The 18,055-nt window shown below is 40.4% G+C and overlaps 1 protein-coding gene across 3 annotated transcripts; it reads left to right on the top strand.

Annotated features, from left to right (window-relative positions):
- The first annotated feature begins 2,397 nt into the window (after positions 1–2,397).
- On the top strand, positions 2,398–17,617 carry LOC115568105 (carcinoembryonic antigen-related cell adhesion molecule 1-like). 3 transcript variants are annotated; one of them, XM_030395183.1, is made up of 6 exons: positions 2,398–2,794; positions 3,731–3,781; positions 4,291–4,605; positions 13,226–13,501; positions 15,094–15,208; positions 16,669–17,617. In XM_030395183.1, the coding sequence occupies exons 2-6, from the start codon at positions 3,736–3,738 to the stop codon at positions 16,670–16,672; spliced, it is 756 nt and encodes a 251-aa protein (XP_030251043.1). In that variant the 5' UTR covers positions 2,398–2,794; positions 3,731–3,735; the 3' UTR covers positions 16,673–17,617. The 3 variants fall into 3 exon arrangements, with proteins under 3 accessions (XP_030251043.1, XP_030251044.1, XP_030251045.1); XM_030395184.1 differs by having other exon boundaries at positions 2,398–2,801; XM_030395185.1 differs by having other exon boundaries at positions 2,399–2,596.
- Positions 17,618–18,055: the final 438 nt, after the last annotated feature.

The following is an 18,055-nucleotide window of genomic DNA, read 5'->3' as shown; positions in this document are numbered from 1 at the left end:
TGTTCTTCAGGTGCACAAATGCCATTCTGGTAATATGTTTGTGAAGATCAAAACAGAGGTTGGAATCTAAACCAAGATTTTTGACCACAGCAACAGAGGTTGTTGATGATTGGTTGTGGAGGCAATGGGGAATGCCTCCGTTTTATTTTTGTGCGTTTACCGGTCTTTATTACTATTATAACTACATGCATTAAAAAAGTAGTTTAAACCTTTTGTGGTTCCAGAGGAAGTGTCAGGCCGGGGTAAAAAGGGGAAAACTATGGAGATATAGGAGTTGGACCCAAACGCAGATAATCAGAGGACAAGAGGCAGCAATGGGGGGAACGAAAGGCAAGCTTTAATAAAACTAAAGCTGAAGTACAAAAACCAAAAGGAGCCAGACCAAAAACGAGACAAAAAGTAGCAACCAAGAGAGCTAAACAAAGTGCAAACAAAAGGACAAAGTACAAAATCAAAAATGCAGACTGCAAAACTCAAGAAACAACACATACCATGAGACATGAAAGGAGGCAAGGCAGGAACATGAACATATGGACAGGCGCATGAACGGACACTGGCAGAGACAACCGACAAGGAGTGCAGGGAATTCACAGACTAAATACACAGACTAATGACCAGACAAGGAACAGGTGAGGAGAGAGGAGCCCAGGTGAGGTAACGAGAGGGAGGAGCATGGAGGACAAAACACTGACAGACAGAGGGACACAGACTGCAACTAGGAAAATACACAGGAGAACTTAAAGGACACATGACACAAGAGGGCATGGAAAATCAAAACATGACACAAGACACACAACAACATGAATACAGAGACATAAAACCAGAGTCATGACAGTACCTCCCCTCAAGGGGCAGCTTCCAGATGCCCCAAAGGAACCTATCACACAGAGACTTAAAGAAGCCGGGAGGGTGGAGGGGGTTCAGGAGGGGGGCCAAAGTCCAAACGATGATGGGAGGAGGGCCAAGGTTGAGACCCACAAAGATGAAGGCGCTCTGGTGGCCGGCGATGAAGGCGGAGTGGACGGAACCCACTGGAGGCCGGCGGAGGTTGAACCCACTGGAGGCCGGGGACGTGGACTGGGAGTCACTGGAGGCCGGCGGAGAAGACGTGGGCTGGGACCCACTGGAGGCCGGCGACGAAGACGAAGGCTGAAGCCCTCCTGAGGCCGGACTGCTGGCTGGGAAACCCTCCTGGGTCTTGGTTGGACCACCAACAGAGGTTCGCAGGGAGCTGGCGGCCTGGGAGCTGATGAAGGGTCGCTGGCAGCAGACGACCTCGGCCGGGCCTCCGACCGAGGAGCAGGGACAGGCCTCGGCCGGGCCCTCGACCGAGGAGCAGGGACAGGCCTCGGCCTGGCCTCCGACCGAGGAGCAGGGACAGGCCTCGGCCGGGCCTCCGACCAAGGTGCAGGGACAGGCCTCGGCCGGGCCTCCGACCGAGGGAGCAGTGGCAGGCGCTGACCGGGCTGCCGACTGAGGGCCACTGGCAGGCGTCGACCGGGCCGCCGACTGTACAGCTGGAGCTCCAGGCAGGCATGGTACAGCGGTGCTAACGCGGCATGGCTCCAGGACAGCAGAGGGGGCAAAGCCCTGGGTGGTGGCGAGGAACAGCAAAGAAGGGCGCCAGACCTCAGGGAGCCTGGACACTGCTGACAACGTCGCTTTCTAGGTCGGGGAGCTTTGTAGGCCAGGCGGGTTCCCCAGAAAGGAGACACTTCAGCTGAGGCTGAAGTTGAGTCATGGGCTGAGGCATGGGCTGTAGCTGAGGCATGGGCTGAGGCCGGAGCTGAGGCATGGGCTTGGGCTGGTAGCTTGGTTGTGGCTTGAGAAAAAAGGTTGAATAAAAAAAAAGTGAAATAAAAAAAGATCACTGCTGTATCCATTTTGATCTTTTTGTTTTAGTGCATTGCAGACCAGTGGACTACTTTTTGAAACCTAGTGCCTACATTGCCCACAATGCATCTCAGCCACTGAGTGACACCACCGCAGGCAATCCATAAAACTACATGCAACTTCCTCTGGAGCCACACATACTAACACCATACTGATCACACCATACTGAAATGAGTGGAAGTCAGTGGCTGATTGGAGATTGGGACAGACAGTTTCAACATGTAAAAAAGTCTTCCTGTGGCTTTCTACAAAAAGATGAACAACAGAAAGACTGTACAAAATCACATAGAGTCAATCAGACAAGAAACCACAATACAAGTGTAACCAGTATGTCTAAAACAGCCACTGTAAAACCTAATTAATCAGAATAGGCATGGTGGTATTAGAATGATTACTCCTTCTGTTATTATATCCCATTGGCGCCGCCTAGTGCTCGTAATCGAGCAAGGGAAGTAAGACATTTTGACGTGCTTTGCGTCAATAGAGAGAGAGAAAAAAACAGAGACCGACACAGCGCAAGGTAGTGCCAGCAGGCAGCTTCCGTGCAAGAAATTAGAAGTAGACGATAAAGAAATAGAGTAGAAACTAACTAGGATAACTAAGAAGACGTTCTTGGAAGCTGGAGAGGAGACTTATACAACAGCCACGGAGCTGCCGACTCGTTCTAACAGAGTGTTTATTGAGAATCCCGGCAGGTTTTTTGGTGAGACTATTCCACGGACAGAACTGTGCTGCTCGAGTCGCCGCCATTCCACTGCCTCCTGATCTTCACCCATCATCTCCATCTCCTCACCGCTCATTGGATCCATCCTCATCATCTTCATCCCCCATTCCCATTACTCCGCCTGCTTCATCCCTTTCCATCTTTGTGGAAATCAGGACGGACAGTTTCTCTACTAAGGTTGTTGGTAGGACTCCATTTCATTCAAAAAAGGATTTATGAAAGTGTCTTAATCATCTAAAGACTGATTCAATATTGGAACACACTTGTTTATTTTTTTATTTAAAGACAATTCATCATGAAACTTTTGTTATTTTGTTGTTGGTTGAATCACAGCATTTCATAACTGTGTGAAGTACACTGAGATTGAGCCATATAGCTAAATTTGTGGCGTTATTGAATAAAAAACCAGGTAAGGTTAATTGTGAAAGACATTAATTATAAATGAGCCAAAAATAATTATTTTGTATCAATTTAATTCGGAATTGGCTACAGTGGTTGATTTAAATTGTTCAACCCGAATAAGTGTATAACCTTAATGATTCCTGTATCAAAATAGAGGTGTGTTGCCATAATTGAACAGAAACAGGTTGTTGGTGTGAGTTATTCTTAAAGTAGGGATTAAGAAATGCCAATTTGTTTCACTGTTTCATCATGTACCAGTCTCCTCTTAGAACCTAGACACTTAGATCCACCCTTTTAACTAGGCTACCTGGGCCAAGTGGATTACACAAGCCAAACAAAAAGATCAGAAACTTAGTGACCTTACTCTACGCACGATACTGTAAACAGAAGATACTCACAGTGGAAGCAAAAGAAAAATTGTCACACACCCACAGCACCAAAAATAAACAAAAAAAAAACAGCTACCACAAAACATTCACAACAACATCTAATGGAGACCCAACAGTTTGTGCTTACTACATCTATTCTGTAAATGTTAATGATCAACAAGTTCGACCTTTATGAGGTATGATGACGGGAAATTCCCCACTGCACAGTACTTCCTTGTACTAATGTCATACACCGAAATGAGCATTCATTATGCTGCGATTGGTAAAGGGAGCACGAAGTAAAGTGATCCTCTTCCTTCTTCTCATCTTGATGATACTGCAGATAAAATGGAAAAAGCTGTGATACAATTCATCATTGTGGGAGTCTTCTCAGGTAAGATTTTATGCCTTGATTCAACAGATAAAAGCAAATGTCTATTCGCTTATTATATAGATCAATTATTGATGGTTAACACTGTCAGATTAGAACCCCTTCCCTATTTTGCTTTGGGAGATAAAATGTTACTGCAATTGAGCAGTTCGATGTTTTTACCCAAGATGGTATGAGATTCTTACTGGCAGTTATATCAATGCATAGAGCAGTGCATTATGAATGATATCCCTTTAAGCCAGCAACAGTGAAAATACCTAAACCAGTTAATTGTTTAGAAGAGAAAGAGAAGTATCTCCAGCTGACCCCTTGTGTTAGAGGACAATTAGATCTCCTGTTCTAAGTGCCCTTATATGATAGGCTAGCTATTTCAGCTGGTCTGCAATTTAAAAATCAGCTTAGCTTTAGTTAAAGCTTTTGTGTGATTGTTGTTGTAATCAAGGACCTTGACACTGAATACCAAATAATCAACTTGTTCGAGTTGTTCTCAGACCTTTAACTGTGTGTTCCAGGTTTAACCAAAGGAGCTGGTGTGTTGCCAGATGGTCCTCTGAATGAAACATTGGGAGGGACAATGGTGTTCAATGCAACAGTGATTCCACCTGAACAAACATTTTCATTTGTGCAATGGCAATTTGGTGACAAAATTATAATCAATACAGCTACTGGTGTTACTGCAGATTATGCAGGCAGGGTCACCCTCTTCACTTCTACTGGATCTCTGGAGCTCAGGAATCTGGTTCTGAATGACAGTGGAGAATACAACGTTGTTACTGTATCACAGGATGGATCAAGAAACTCAGGAACCACCCAACTGGAAGTTTATGGTGAGCACATGTTTCACTTGTATCTCTTCTAGTACCGAATGGAGATTATGTATTGCAATAGTGACAATACAATTTTCAGTCAAAGTTCGAACAACTCTGATTATTTAACATGACATATTTTTTTCTTTTGTTTTGGTCTGCGCTCTTTTCTTTGGTTTGAAGTGGTGGGACACAGTTGGCAAGAGGTGGTGTAACATAACAAAGGCGTTTTCTGTGCTCCTGTCAAATCTTAATCACAATCTGATGAAAGTTGTGGCATTGGGGTTTGCTGAACAAATGTTCCACATGCTGTTGACACATCAACAGTGGAAAGGCGATAATTGCTCATATAAGGTTTCAAAAAGAGAAGCATTTCAAAATCAAAAACAAAAACAACAGACAGAGAGAGAGAGAGAGAGAGAGAATGCGAGAATACACCTACACCAGTGGGACAAACTGATATATATTGTTTGTATACACGAGTAAAGAAATATATTATTGCATTATGTTTGCTGAATGAACAAGTAAGCCTAAATGATTTTTTAAAGTGTTGTAGACAGTGTTTCACAAAGTTTATACTATTCCTTCTAATGACTACTACTACTACTAGGTACTGTTTACTGGATTTACAGCATACAATTTGACATGTTTGCCGTCAACATGATTAATGTGGTGTACATGTTCAAATCAGTTGAAATGTTACATTTAAACAGCTTATGGGAGGAACGATGCACCTCAAACATGGAATCAGACAGGGCGCACTTTAAACATGAAAACCAGACAGCTTATACTGAGATGCTGGGACAAACCGACATGTTTTACAAGGAACGAATAATCTTTATCGATTGCATTCAAAGCTGAATTTACAAGAAGGGATCAATGATTCAAAATTCACCATAGCCATTTCAGAAAGTTTGTTACCTTATGATGCAACAGCTTTTAAAATCACTCTATTGGTAAGGGAGTCTGTGATGTTGCTGTTACTAGTGACTTCCCTTTATTAGGTGATCCATGTCCATGAGTTTGACTCACGCACAGCAGCCCACTTCTTGCAACAATTGTGTAAAGAAGAAGAACAACAACAGCACAACAACAGTTAATTTTTTAGAATAAGAAAAGGTATGGCAGTGTACACCCTACATGTTTCTTTTAACCTAAAAAGCCTGACTATTTATACTTAGTCCTAAGTGCACTGAAAAGACAGTATAAAATCTATAATTATATTTTTTAAATGAGGAAGTGGCTTTGACACTTTCTCTTTGACATGAGAATTATTTGTGTAGTATGGGAACAAGTTTAAACCATGCAGTGTCAACTATTTGTGTATATTTCTCACTTCCCCCTGATGGCCTGAATGACACTGCTTTCTTGTCTGTCTGTGTGCTGTCTATATCCTCTTTTCACATCTGATGTTATCAGATATGAATTTATTTTTCACTGCATGAGAAAATGGACATGTGGTGGAAGAAAAGTTATCTTTTTCACACTTTTTGAAAAGTGTCAATTGCATGAGTCTCAGTCAATGCAGGAGAGTAGGCCGCCATGGTGTATTGAACAAAATATTACACTATACTTGTTTTGAAGTTACTTGCAATGTGTTTCACCTGTGTCCAATCATCCCTACCCCCTGAGATAAATTAAATATTTTTTAATACAGTAATCAATGTATGGCATAGAACATATTAGGATGTGAGTGGAGGGGAGATTCTCCTAAGGTGTAAGGGTCAGAAAGTCACATGAGGGGCAATTCTGTTTGTCTGCGGTGGTTACAGGAAGGTAGATAAGATATTTACATTCCAATAAAACATCAAGGGGTTACTGTCCTCCCTGCTGAAAAAAACAGCATAGACCAGCATAGCTGGTGACCAGCAAGACCAGCATATGTTGTGTTTTGGTGCTGGTATGCTGACCAGCATCCCATGCTGGTGCTGGTATGTTGATGCTGGTATGCTGGTGACCAGCTTATTTCATATTACACAGTTTGAGGAGGAGTGAATTGAAAATGTGAAAATCCAATACAGGGCATAGAGTCAGTGAGGTTGTCACAGAACACCAAGTTTATTGAATACAAGCTTCAAACCTGCAAGATTTTGGGCTTATTTGAGGGCACCTGAAACAAACTGTAAATACTGCACTAAATATACAAAAATATAAATGCAGCACTTTGTTTGTTGCTCCCCTTTCTCTCACAAGCTTAAGTAAACAATTTCATACAGTTTTTCTTTTCTGTGTACACAAAATAATTACTTCTTTCAGATGTTGAGCACACATTTGTTAAAATCCAATAAGATAAGCCATCCCCCTGACAGGTGTGGCACATCAAGATGCTGAATGAACAGGACTCAGGCATAGGTGTTTCCTGCCAGCATGGGCAGGGAACTTCCCATGCTGGTGCAAAGGATGCTGGTGACCAGTATACCAGCACCAGCATCCCATGCTGGTGATTGGATGTTGGTTTTATGACAAGGTATGACAAAATTCTTATCCTAGGTGATTTTAACATTCATGTTTGTTGTCCTCCTCAATCTTTCACCACAGATTTTATTGATATTCTGGAGTCTTTTAACCTTACCCAAGCAGTTCAAGAACCAACTCATTCAAAGGATCACATCCTGGACCTGGTACTGTCCAGTGGCCTCAGCCCAGATAATCTAACTATTAAGGATATTTGTATGTCAGATCATAAAGCTGTTTTATTTAATATCATTTTATCCCAAACTCCATTTAATTACAGCGCACCAGTCCGTGGCTGGGTTTTTAACACCAGCTCAGTTAGCAAGTTTTCAGAGCTGTTTAGTGCTTCTTTGACAGCTTTTAACTCTGATTTGAACACGGAGGAGCTGGTCTCCTTTTTTAACCACTCCTGTCAGTCTGCCCTGGATGTCATCGCCCCCTACAAAAACAAAAAAAAAACAGTAGAACACTGCAACCCTGGCTAATAACCACACTCAAGCAATAAAAGAGTTTGCAGGAGAATTTTTAAAAAATGGAAAAAGACAGGCTTACATGTGTTTTATCAGACCTGGAAAGATGCCACGACAAATTATCAAAAAGCAGTTAAAGAAGCAAGAACTTAATTCTTTTCTAAATTAATTTTAGACAATCACTCCAACCCCAGAATTTTATTTGAATTTATAGAATCAGTAACCTCCCCCTCCTTCACTCTCTCCATCGATGCCTCTCAAGAAAGGTGTGAGGACTTCTTAAATTATTTAACAAATAGAGTTAATGATACCAGGCAAAACATCATAATATATCGTTCCATTGCTATGCAGACGGCACAGAAAAATACCTTCCGCTGAGGCCCGATGACCCTGGAAGCCTAGCTGCTATCTTAGACTGTCTTAAAGATATTAACAGTTGGATGGCCCAAAATTTCTTACAGCTTAACAACACCAAAACAGAAATCATATTGTTCACCCCTCCTAACAATATTAGTCATTACCAGCAAGCCCTTGGTCCCCTCTCCGTCAACATAAAACCCACTGCAAGAAACCTAGGTGTACTCTTTGACTCAGAGCTAACTTTCATCCCTCATTTCAATAAACTGGTCCAGTCCTGCTTCTATCAACCATGCTCCATTTCTAGAATAAAACACACGCTCACATCCCCCGATCTGGAAAAAGTCATTCACGCATTCATCTTTTCCAGACTAGACTAATGCAACTCCCTTCTCTCCAGCATAAGTCAAAAGTCACTCTCTCACCTCCAACTGGTACAGAATGCAGCAGCTAGGTTTCTAACTGGTTTTAACAGACGTCAACACATCACTCCAATATTAGCTTCCCTCTATTGGCTCCCTGTCTGTTTTAGAATTGATTTTAAGATTTTATTGATCACTTTTAAAGCACGCTCAGGTCTGGCTCCGAGCTATATTACAGATATTTTAATTCCCTATAGCCAGCTCGCAGCCTTAGATCCTCAGGCGGGGCCCTCCTAACCGTTCCAAAGTCGAGACTAAAAACTTAAGGGGACTGTGCCTTTGCCATAAGGGCCCCTCGACTTTGGAATGCCCTGCCTGAGGAGATAAGGCTTGCGGGATTGGTAAATTCTTTTAAATCACTTCTTAAAACCCATTTTTATAGACTTGCCTTGATGTGATGTGGTCCTTGTATGTTTATTTTAGTCTTTCAGTTCTGTTCTACTTTTTTTTTTTGTTATTTTATTTATTACATTTGTTTGATCTTGCCCAAGTTATCTATTTAATCTCTTTTATCTCACCTACTTTACCAGTTAGGATCATTACCTATGGAGCCAGAACGGTGACTTTAAAATTTGGCATCCAAAAAAAAATTGGCATTGAAAACAAAACCAGTACTGAAAAAAGAAACATTGTCATTGAAACATTTGTATTGAAAACAATTGTATTGGCACTGAAACAAGTATTGGCACTGAAAAAAGAAAGTAATTCAAATAATTCAAATCCGAAAATCTTATCATTTTATTTTATTAGGATTTTTTTGTATTTTTCAATGATAATCTTCAGATTTTTTCTTCATGTCACCTTTTTTTCAGTGACAGATTTTTTTTACAATGTCAGTTTTTTTTCAGTGTCACTGATTTTCAGTTTCAACTTTCTGTCACTGTTTTGGCGTCGAGAGGGAGGGGCCTGAGGGGAGGGGCAAGTAGAGCGTGGTTTGCATATCATTTGAGAAGGTAATGGCTGCAGCCTGCGGGAAGGCGGGGCTGGACGGTCCAGCCATAATACCGTTGTAGCCGGCTGTCTCTGGGCAACACAGAGCCCAACTACCTCGCAGACTTTTCTTCAAGCTCTCTCCTGATGTGTCCAAGTCTCTGTGTATCTGGTTCTGTCCCGGAGCTCCCGAGCCCCGCTCCTATATGCGCATTGAGTGTGGTAGTAGTACCGGAGCGCCGAGCACGGAGCATTAGCCACAGTTAGCATAACAGTAGAACAGCCTGTTGCTCCAAGCCGGGTCTGCAGCGCCGACAGCAGTGCTCTGGTCTGCTCCCCGAGCTCTGTGCCACCGCACCGCTACCGGAGACCGGACCTCCCGAGCTCCGGTATCTATATGCGTATGGACTGTGGTAGTAGTATGGAGCAAACGAGCATTAGCCCCAGCTGTGTCGCTCCGAGCCGGGGCTGCCTCGCTGACAGCAGCGCTCCGTCTGCTCCCCGAGCTCTGTAACACCGCACCGCTGCACACGCATACAGAGACCGGACAATAAAGGAGAGTGCTTGGAGAAAAGTCAGTCAGTTATGAAAATATGTGTCTGTTACTTGATTAAAGCCGTCTGTTGTACTTTACTATGAACCACAGTAGCACAATCACAGCTGACTTTACCCGCATACTGACTTGTTGAGTTTATTCGCTTCGACTCAAAGGAGTCATTGTAGGAATAGTGATATTATTCACATGAACTGATTTTATAGGGGAGCTCAGGATCTCCGGTAGCAGTGCGGTGTTACAGAGCTCGGAGAGCAGACCAGAGCGCTGCAGTCGGCGCTGCAGTCCCGGCTCGGAGCAACAGGCTGTTCTACTGTTGTGCTAACTGTGGCTAATGCTCCGTGCTCGGCGCCCGGTACTACTACCACACTCCATACGCATATAGGAGCGGGGCTCGGGAGCTCCGGGACAGAACCAGATACACAGAGACTTGGACACATCAAGAGAGAGCATGCAGAAAAGTCTGCGAGGTAGTTGGACTCTGTGTTGCCCAGAGACAGCCGGCACACGGGCCCTAAATGGTGTATTATGGCAGCCCCACCTTTCCGCAGGCTGCTGCCATTACCTTCTCAAATGATATGCAAACCACGCTCTACTTGCCCCTCCCCTCAGGCCCCGTCCTCTTGACGCCAAAACAGTGACACAAAGTTGAAACTGAAAATCAGTGACACTGAAAAAAAACTGACATTGTAAAAAAAATCTGTCACTGAAAAAAAAGTGACATGAAGAAAAAATCTGAAGATTGTCATTGAAAAAAAAAAAAAATCCCAATAAAATAAAATGATAAGATTTTCAGATTTGAATTATTTGAATTACTTTCTTTTTTCAGTGCCAATACTTGTTTCAATGCCAATACAACTGTTTTCAATACAAGTGTTACAATGACGATGTTTCTTTTTTCAGTACTGGTTTTGTTTTCAATGCCAATTTTTTTTTTGGATGCCAAATTTTAAAGTCACCGTTCTGGCTCCATAATTACCTCTGTTATTTCAAAATTTTCATGCAATCTATTTTATTGTCCTGTGTAATTGTTAATTGTATTCTTGCTTTGTCTGTTAAAGCACTTTGTAAACCATGTTTTTAAAAGTGCTATACAAATAAAGTTTATTAATATTATTATTAATATTATTAACACTTCAGGTCTGCATGCTGCATGTATTAAAGAGATCTGATTCATCGTGCTGAGTTTAAAATTCTTCGTAGAATTAGCAACTCTCTACCTCAACAAGGACAATTTCACTTACACTCCCTTGTGTATATAGTCTGTATGCCCCCTAGTCTCTGTCAGTTTTTGGCTTAGTTTCCCTAGGTCTGTTCCTGTGTCTCCCTTTTCCTATCCCTAATCTTAACCCTAACCCTTGTGATATGTTTCTGGCTTTTCGTTCCCAATTCCCTGTGTCATTCCTAGTTTTCCTTTTGATTTGGTTATTTGCTTTTGGTTTGTGCTCGTATTTGCATTTCATGGATTTTGGTCTTTGTCCTTGTGGCGAAGGGCACTACGAGGAGCAGTACAAGCCAACTGGGGAAGTGCACCCCAGGAAATACTACTTAAACTTTGGTTACTGTTTGTTGATAGTCAGTCACAGGATTGTTACTGAGGAGTCATAGATGTGGTTTTATTGTAGTAATCAAAAATTATCAAAGCTATCAGCCAGGGGCTGGAGATATGGAAGAAAAGGAACGTTAATGAACAAATAAAATGTCCTAAACCAAAAGGAAAATCAAAATAATATTTTATTACAACTTATAAAAAGAGGCCTCAATATTAAAACGTCAATGTATTGGAAAGGGATATCAGTGCAACTTAAACATACCAAAGAAAACAAAACAGAGGCCACATAGAGGCAGACTACACTGAGGGTACTACCACTACTCACCTCAAGTACAAGACAGGACTGTCACAGCAATCCACACAGTATAAAATGGTGCAGACTGTTGTGTGTTCTTGTGCATTTACTCACGTGTAAAGTGAAGGGACCTCACCTTGCATGGCTAGCCTCCCGACAGTATGGCCCTCTGCTTCTGAAAGGAAAGAACTAAATACAAAAAGGATCAGAAACAAATAACCAAGTAAATACCGTAAAATGAATAAGGTAACCTAATACCATAATCCAGTAAAGAAGGCAAATAGGGATGCAAAAGGGAAATTGGACCATTTAAATAAAAAAATCAGAAGGCCAATTTAAAGACAAGGACAAAACATGGCAAAGTAAAGGCAACTATGGCCAAACTGAAGAAAGAGGCAAAAGCCAGGGCAAAACTAAATCACACACAAGGGCAGAACCAGAGTGGTTATGGCAGGTGAACCACCTCTGGTATGGGGCATTAATGACAGCGTTCCAGTGGCACTTCTAACTTGCATGACACCCTGGGTGAACCTCACCTTTAACAGCTCAGTCAGTCTGTGCTGCTCCTCCTCTGGATCCTCCCCTTCTTTTCTCTGGTTGAACAGCAGTTCTGAAGTTACACAAAGTGACAGAGTTCAACCTACTGATGGAGGCTCGACTCTGACTATAGTAAATGTGACCTGCTATGACCAGGGACCATTCAGGTGTCATGTGTCCAATCCAGTAAGCAATGATGATGATGAGTTACTAACTTGCATGTGCATGCTCCTTATTCTTTACTGAAATATGTATGCTGAGGCACTTTCAGTCATTACTGGGTAAGCTAGAATTGTCAAAGTGGTGTGCCTTAATATTAATTTTTTTTTTTTTTTTTTAAAAAGCAGAAATGAAATACATACTTATGTAAAACAAAAAAAAGGGTGATAATTATCATCAGAGTCTGTAGTTAGTTAGCTCTTTTTGACCTTTTGAAGTATCTTTAAACTCACTGTTTTGGTGTTCTGGCCTGCAGCTTAACTGATTTTCTCAAAGCCTTACTTGTAGCAGCAGGCAGCTGTTTCAGCATAACCAATGGTAAACAACCTGCCCAGCACCAAGTGGCAGACAGATAAAGAATCAGACAAATCAGAAAAGTTAAAGGAGAGTAACTTACATTTGTCAGGTAAACAGAAACAAAGCTCCAGATGTTACTCTATATTTGCTACATATCCAACCCAAGAAGGTTTTCCATATCAGCCTCAACGGCGAATAAGCGTTGATGTTGGCTTTACCTTAACTGGTAATGGCAAGTTGAAAGATTACATGTTCCTTTCAGAGTAGAAGGGAAAACTTGGAAGCGATGACATTTGATTAAATGGAGATCAGAAAAGTCATGAGTGTTAGAGCTGTTCACTGTTTTGAGTTCATTGTTCAAGAAATGTGTGGTTTTAATGAAACACAAACACACACAACATAGTCTGACACAGTCTTATATCACATGTTCCACTTACGTAGATGGCTGAGTTAAAGGTTGTTTAATAGGCCAACTGTAAAATTAACTTCTAAAATGTAAATTTTGTCCTGTTTTCATATTTTTCACGTAACAGATCTTGATCTTTTTCCCAACAGAGAGAATATCAGGCGTTGCTGTCACATCATCAACAAACCTGCCGATTGAGGAAAAATCTGTCAACTTAACCTGTGATGCTGCTGCTGGCTCCTTCTTTACCAGACTGTGGATGAAAGATGATTCAGATCTGATCCTGACTGACAACATGGCATTTTACGAGGGGAACAGAGTTCTGTCCTTTAAAAGTCTGAATAAAACAGACAGTGGAAAATATTCTTGTGAAATCAGCAACCCTGTCAGCAATGATAAAGCTCAGTACATCATGATTGTTAACTGTAAGTAACTGTAGAGTTTATATTTACTGCTCAAAATGATGTGTGCCATAACATTGTACTCCTGAATTTTTTTGTTCAACACAAGATTTTTAAATCACCAATTGAACAAACTTCACATTCTTTAATGTTTGAAAAACATTAAGACTTAACATCTTTTTCAAATGGACCAGAAAATGTTCAAATCGAAGGCCAAAGCAAGATTGATTTTGGCAAAACCTTAACATTAATGTGCTCTGCTGAGTCTGAACCATCTGCTGGTTACCCCTTAGCAAAAAGTAGTTTATTCAAGTGTACTACGAGTATACTTATTTTATACTAAAACTGAGGCAGTATACTTGAAGTGTACTTTTTATATACTACATTTTATATACTTAAGAAAAGTATAGTGAAGTATACTTGGCTTATACTGAAAAGTATAAAGAATAGTCTAAGACTAAGTACATTAATACTTAGACTTATACTTTAATACTAAAGCTTATACTTGTACTTTATTATACTGTGGACTGTGGCGCAAAGACTCTTGGGTATTCTGTTGTTGTTAGTGTAATTATGGTTCCTGAATGTGTTTGTGAATAAGATGATGTGTAAGACGGTTGCGGGTTAATTCACATCCTTGTTCTGTGGTTAAATTGTGTCGAATTAACAAAGATGATAAAAATGTTGGCACCGTGAGTGAAGGGGTGTTTTCCAGGAGAGACTTCCCGTCCGTTAAGCAGTGAACATGTATGATAATAAATGGTGAATCTCTTGCTAGAGAGATACATTACAAGTGCTGGTACTTACTATATCTTGATGTAAGTACAGAAAAAGGTTGAGTCATTGAGTTGTGCTTACATTTAATTTGGCAGAATAACAATGTTTTTCACTACACACATTTGCTTTGAGGTATTACCCCTCAACTTACATGTTAATAAACTAAAATATGGACTAGAAGTATATACTTAGTACACTAGTAGTATATAGATGAGTGTACTTGATGTATACTTGAAAGTGTACTTCTGTAAACTTAAAATGACCTTGTAAAGTAAACTTAAAGTATACTTTTATAAACTTAAAATGTTCCAATTTAGTCCGAAGAAGTATTAGATTAGTATACTTTCTAGTATGCTACAAGTACATGGTCCATAGTATACTAGCTATACTTATACTTATACTCAAGCATACTTAATAAAATGAACTTCAAGTATACTACTTTTTGCTAAGGGACACCTGGACACCGAATGGCACAGAGATACACAGTTCTTCTGTGTTCACTAAAGTCATCACTAGATTTTCTGACAGTGGCAACTACACCTGTCAAGCCATGAATCATATAACTGAGAGAAGATCATCAGCGGTGCATCAAGTGACTATAACAGGTACCAAGATACTGCTGATCAGATTTTCTTGGTACTCCTGGATGTTGCAATTTACCCAAAGTGCAGTTGTAGCAGATTTTATAAAGATCATTCCAACTAAATGTTGCAGATTTATTTACATTTTATGAGACAGCAATGGCCCATAAACCCATACACCAGTAAATTAAGTCTTGCACTTGTAGAGTTTAACATCTTCACACTTACCTATTTCTGACCCTCTCTTCTTTTTTTTAGCCATCCAAGGTAAAACATCAGGCTGTTCGGCTGGTTGCATTGCTGGAATAGTAATTGCATGTTTGGCCGTCTGTGCAGCAGCTGGTGGTGGAGGGTACTACCTCTATACCAAAAAGTAAGTGGAAAATATCTTCAAGGTGAAAATCAGGAGCCCTTTCCTAATTTTCAAGAATCAATCAGCAAAGTTGTAATTGTTAAAACTCAGTAATACCTGGATTGGACCCAAGAACACAATGAGAGACTCGCCAGGCAAAGTTAAAAGTTAATTTTAAGTCCAAAGTATGTTGTGAGGGAAGAGAGCATAGAATTGAAAGAAAATGTGGAACCAGAACCAGGTTGATCTGTGACAACAAAACTTTGCCAGAGTTACAATATATTCCCTATATAGTTCTAGGCCTAATTTTAAAAGCCTTCACAGTAATACCAGCCAGACATCTCTCCTTTTTTAAAATCATGTATTAATAGGTGACTGTCTTTAGATTACCACAACTTTAATGCCATTCTTACTCAAATCAAATCAACTTTATTTATAGAGCACTTTTCATACACGGGCGTGCAGCACAAAGTGCTTTACACAAGAAAAATAGAACAATAATAAAGAAAGCCCCTCCCTCCCACCCTCCATAATACACACCCACACACACACACACACACCTGCACACTCTTACTACTGGCAGTAGGGAGACATGGCAAGGCACTGAGGATTGAGGAAGTGCCGTCTTTGGGGCCTTCCACACTGGGAGGAGCCACAGGCTGTGCCACGGGGGCCACCAGTGCCCAGGCCCCCCGACCCTGACAGACAACAGCTGGCCGGGCCAAGGGACCCAAGGACAGCACCCCCAGCAGCAGCCCAGACACAGCTCCCAGTGTGGAGGACCCCCCTGGGGAAACTCTGGAGTTAAACCTTAAAAACTAAAGACATAAGATAGGATAAAAACCCTGACAAAAGATAAGTAAATGGAGTGAACAGTTAAAAGGATAAAAATACGTAAGATAATAAATAAAATAAAATAGTACCTAAGATGAATAAAACAAATACAATTATTTAAGATTAAATCGTCTTAAAAAAAACAAGATGGAAGGAACAACATAAAATACAATAGAACCACATAAGAACGGAATAAGAATTTAAAATATTAGTTAAAAGCCTGATTAAAAAGGTGTGTCTTTAACCTTCCCTTAAAAATATCAACAGTCTCTGCAGACCTGAGGTTCTCCGGCAGGCTGTTCCACAAGCGGGGGCCATAGTGGCTAAATGCCGCCTCACCGTGGGTTTTAGTTCTTGGTTTTGGTATGGATAAAAGGCCAGTGCCGGCAATTATGGCAAAAAGCAGGATCACCTGCAAGACACTCTACTCTACCATTATACATTACATTAGGCAAACTGTACAGTAAACAGTAAAAGTTGCGTCGGGCTATGAGCACACATAAACTCAGCTGTCTTTCACTTGAGGGTAAGTTTTGAATATGTTAAGACTACTATAGGCCAACAATTGCTATTCACTCAGTACTGAAAATCGTTCCTCAAACAACAACTCGTTCCTTAAATCTCTTGTTTCCTTTTATGTCTTGCAGGTGATCAGAAAATCAAAACATCTTGACCTGCACCAAGAAAAGAAGTGACACCAATTTGTTAAGAATTTCAGCTTTTTCTCTTCAATATTTAGGTTATCCAGTTGAACTCACAAGTAACATGATTATCAGTGTATCTGAATGTGTTATTTGTATTTTTTGTGCTTAAAGCTGCATTCATTGACTGCTGGGAGGCAAAAATCACAATGCTTCAACAGACTTTACAATCAGTATAGTGTACAAAGCCTTTTGTGCCTCCATCCTTGATTTACTAGTAAACAAAGAGGTGGGATGCAACAGATGTCACACTGACAGAACAGGCAATCAAAATCACAGAACATACAGATTACAATGAAAGAATTTCAGATACATTTAGATTATAAAGTATATTTACTTATCCAAGAGGAGCTGCTCAGCTGAAGATGTGAAGCATAAAGATTGTTATTTTTGAGAGAAATTAACTTTATAACTTTGGATCTGGGTGACAATTAAGAGTCCCTTTATGTATATAATTACGAATATAAATTATTTTTATTGGAAAATAAGTCCACTTGCTTTTATTGCACATGAACAGCTGAGTAAAAAGAAACATTTCTTGTTCTTCTTTTTAAGAGATAGTAATGCATGTGTATTTAATTATGTTGTTTGAAATTTGAACTGCTGAAATTTTTATAAATATCTTTTGTGTACTTTGTTTATTTTTTACAGTGTATACCTAATCTTACTTTCATTGTTCGCTTATGTTCCAACCTCAATATTGAAAAATTGAAAAACATTTGGTTGAGATAAGACATTATGCAAAAATGATGAACATAATAATAATTTTGTCTACGCCATGTGGTTTGGACAACAAATGAATATGTAAATGTTTGAATATAATATCGTAACACTGGCAACACTGTGAGAAAGGAGAATTAAAGTGCACTATGTCAATAAAACATGTACAAATGTATGCTATCGTTCTTTACTTGAATTTACACTTTGTTTGTTCCTATTTACTTGCAAAAAACAAACAGTTAATACAACAATAATGACATGTTGATGGCTAAATGAAGTAAATTTCAACAACTAGCTGACAAGTTACTAGACAAGTTAGCTGACAAATAATCTGTTTATTTTGATCAACATCGCATTTCTCTAACCTTCGTTTTTGTTTTCTGTTCCCATAAGCTTCAAGCTGTGTCACTCTTTACACTCTATATAGCTTTCTCTTCCTCTTTCTCCTCCTCCTTTCTTTCATTCAGGCTTCCCTTCTCATCCACTCACTTTACATATATTTGTATCAGACGTTCTGTTAATGTAACTTGTAAACTGTGATTTATTGCTCTTTTCTGTACACGCGACATCTATTGCATGTCTATCCGTCCTGGAAGAGGTATCCCTCCTCTGT

Source organism: Sparus aurata, chromosome 17 (assembly GCF_900880675.1).
Source record: "Sparus aurata chromosome 17, fSpaAur1.1, whole genome shotgun sequence".
NCBI classification, from domain to species: domain Eukaryota; kingdom Metazoa; phylum Chordata; class Actinopteri; order Spariformes; family Sparidae; genus Sparus; species Sparus aurata.
This window is presented reverse-complemented; position numbering and strand designations above follow the sequence as displayed.

Coding starts and splice junctions, on each gene's coding strand:
- LOC115568105 (XM_030395183.1), top strand. CDS start 3,736: ATGGAAAAAGCTGTGATACAATTCATCATTGTGGGAGTCTTCTCAG. Junction 3,782..4,290: donor CATTGTGGGAGTCTTCTCAG/GTAAGATTTTAT, acceptor TGTGTGTTCCAG/GTTTAACCAAAGGAGCTGGT. Junction 4,606..13,225: donor CACCCAACTGGAAGTTTATG/GTGAGCACATGT, acceptor TTTTCCCAACAG/AGAGAATATCAGGCGTTGCT.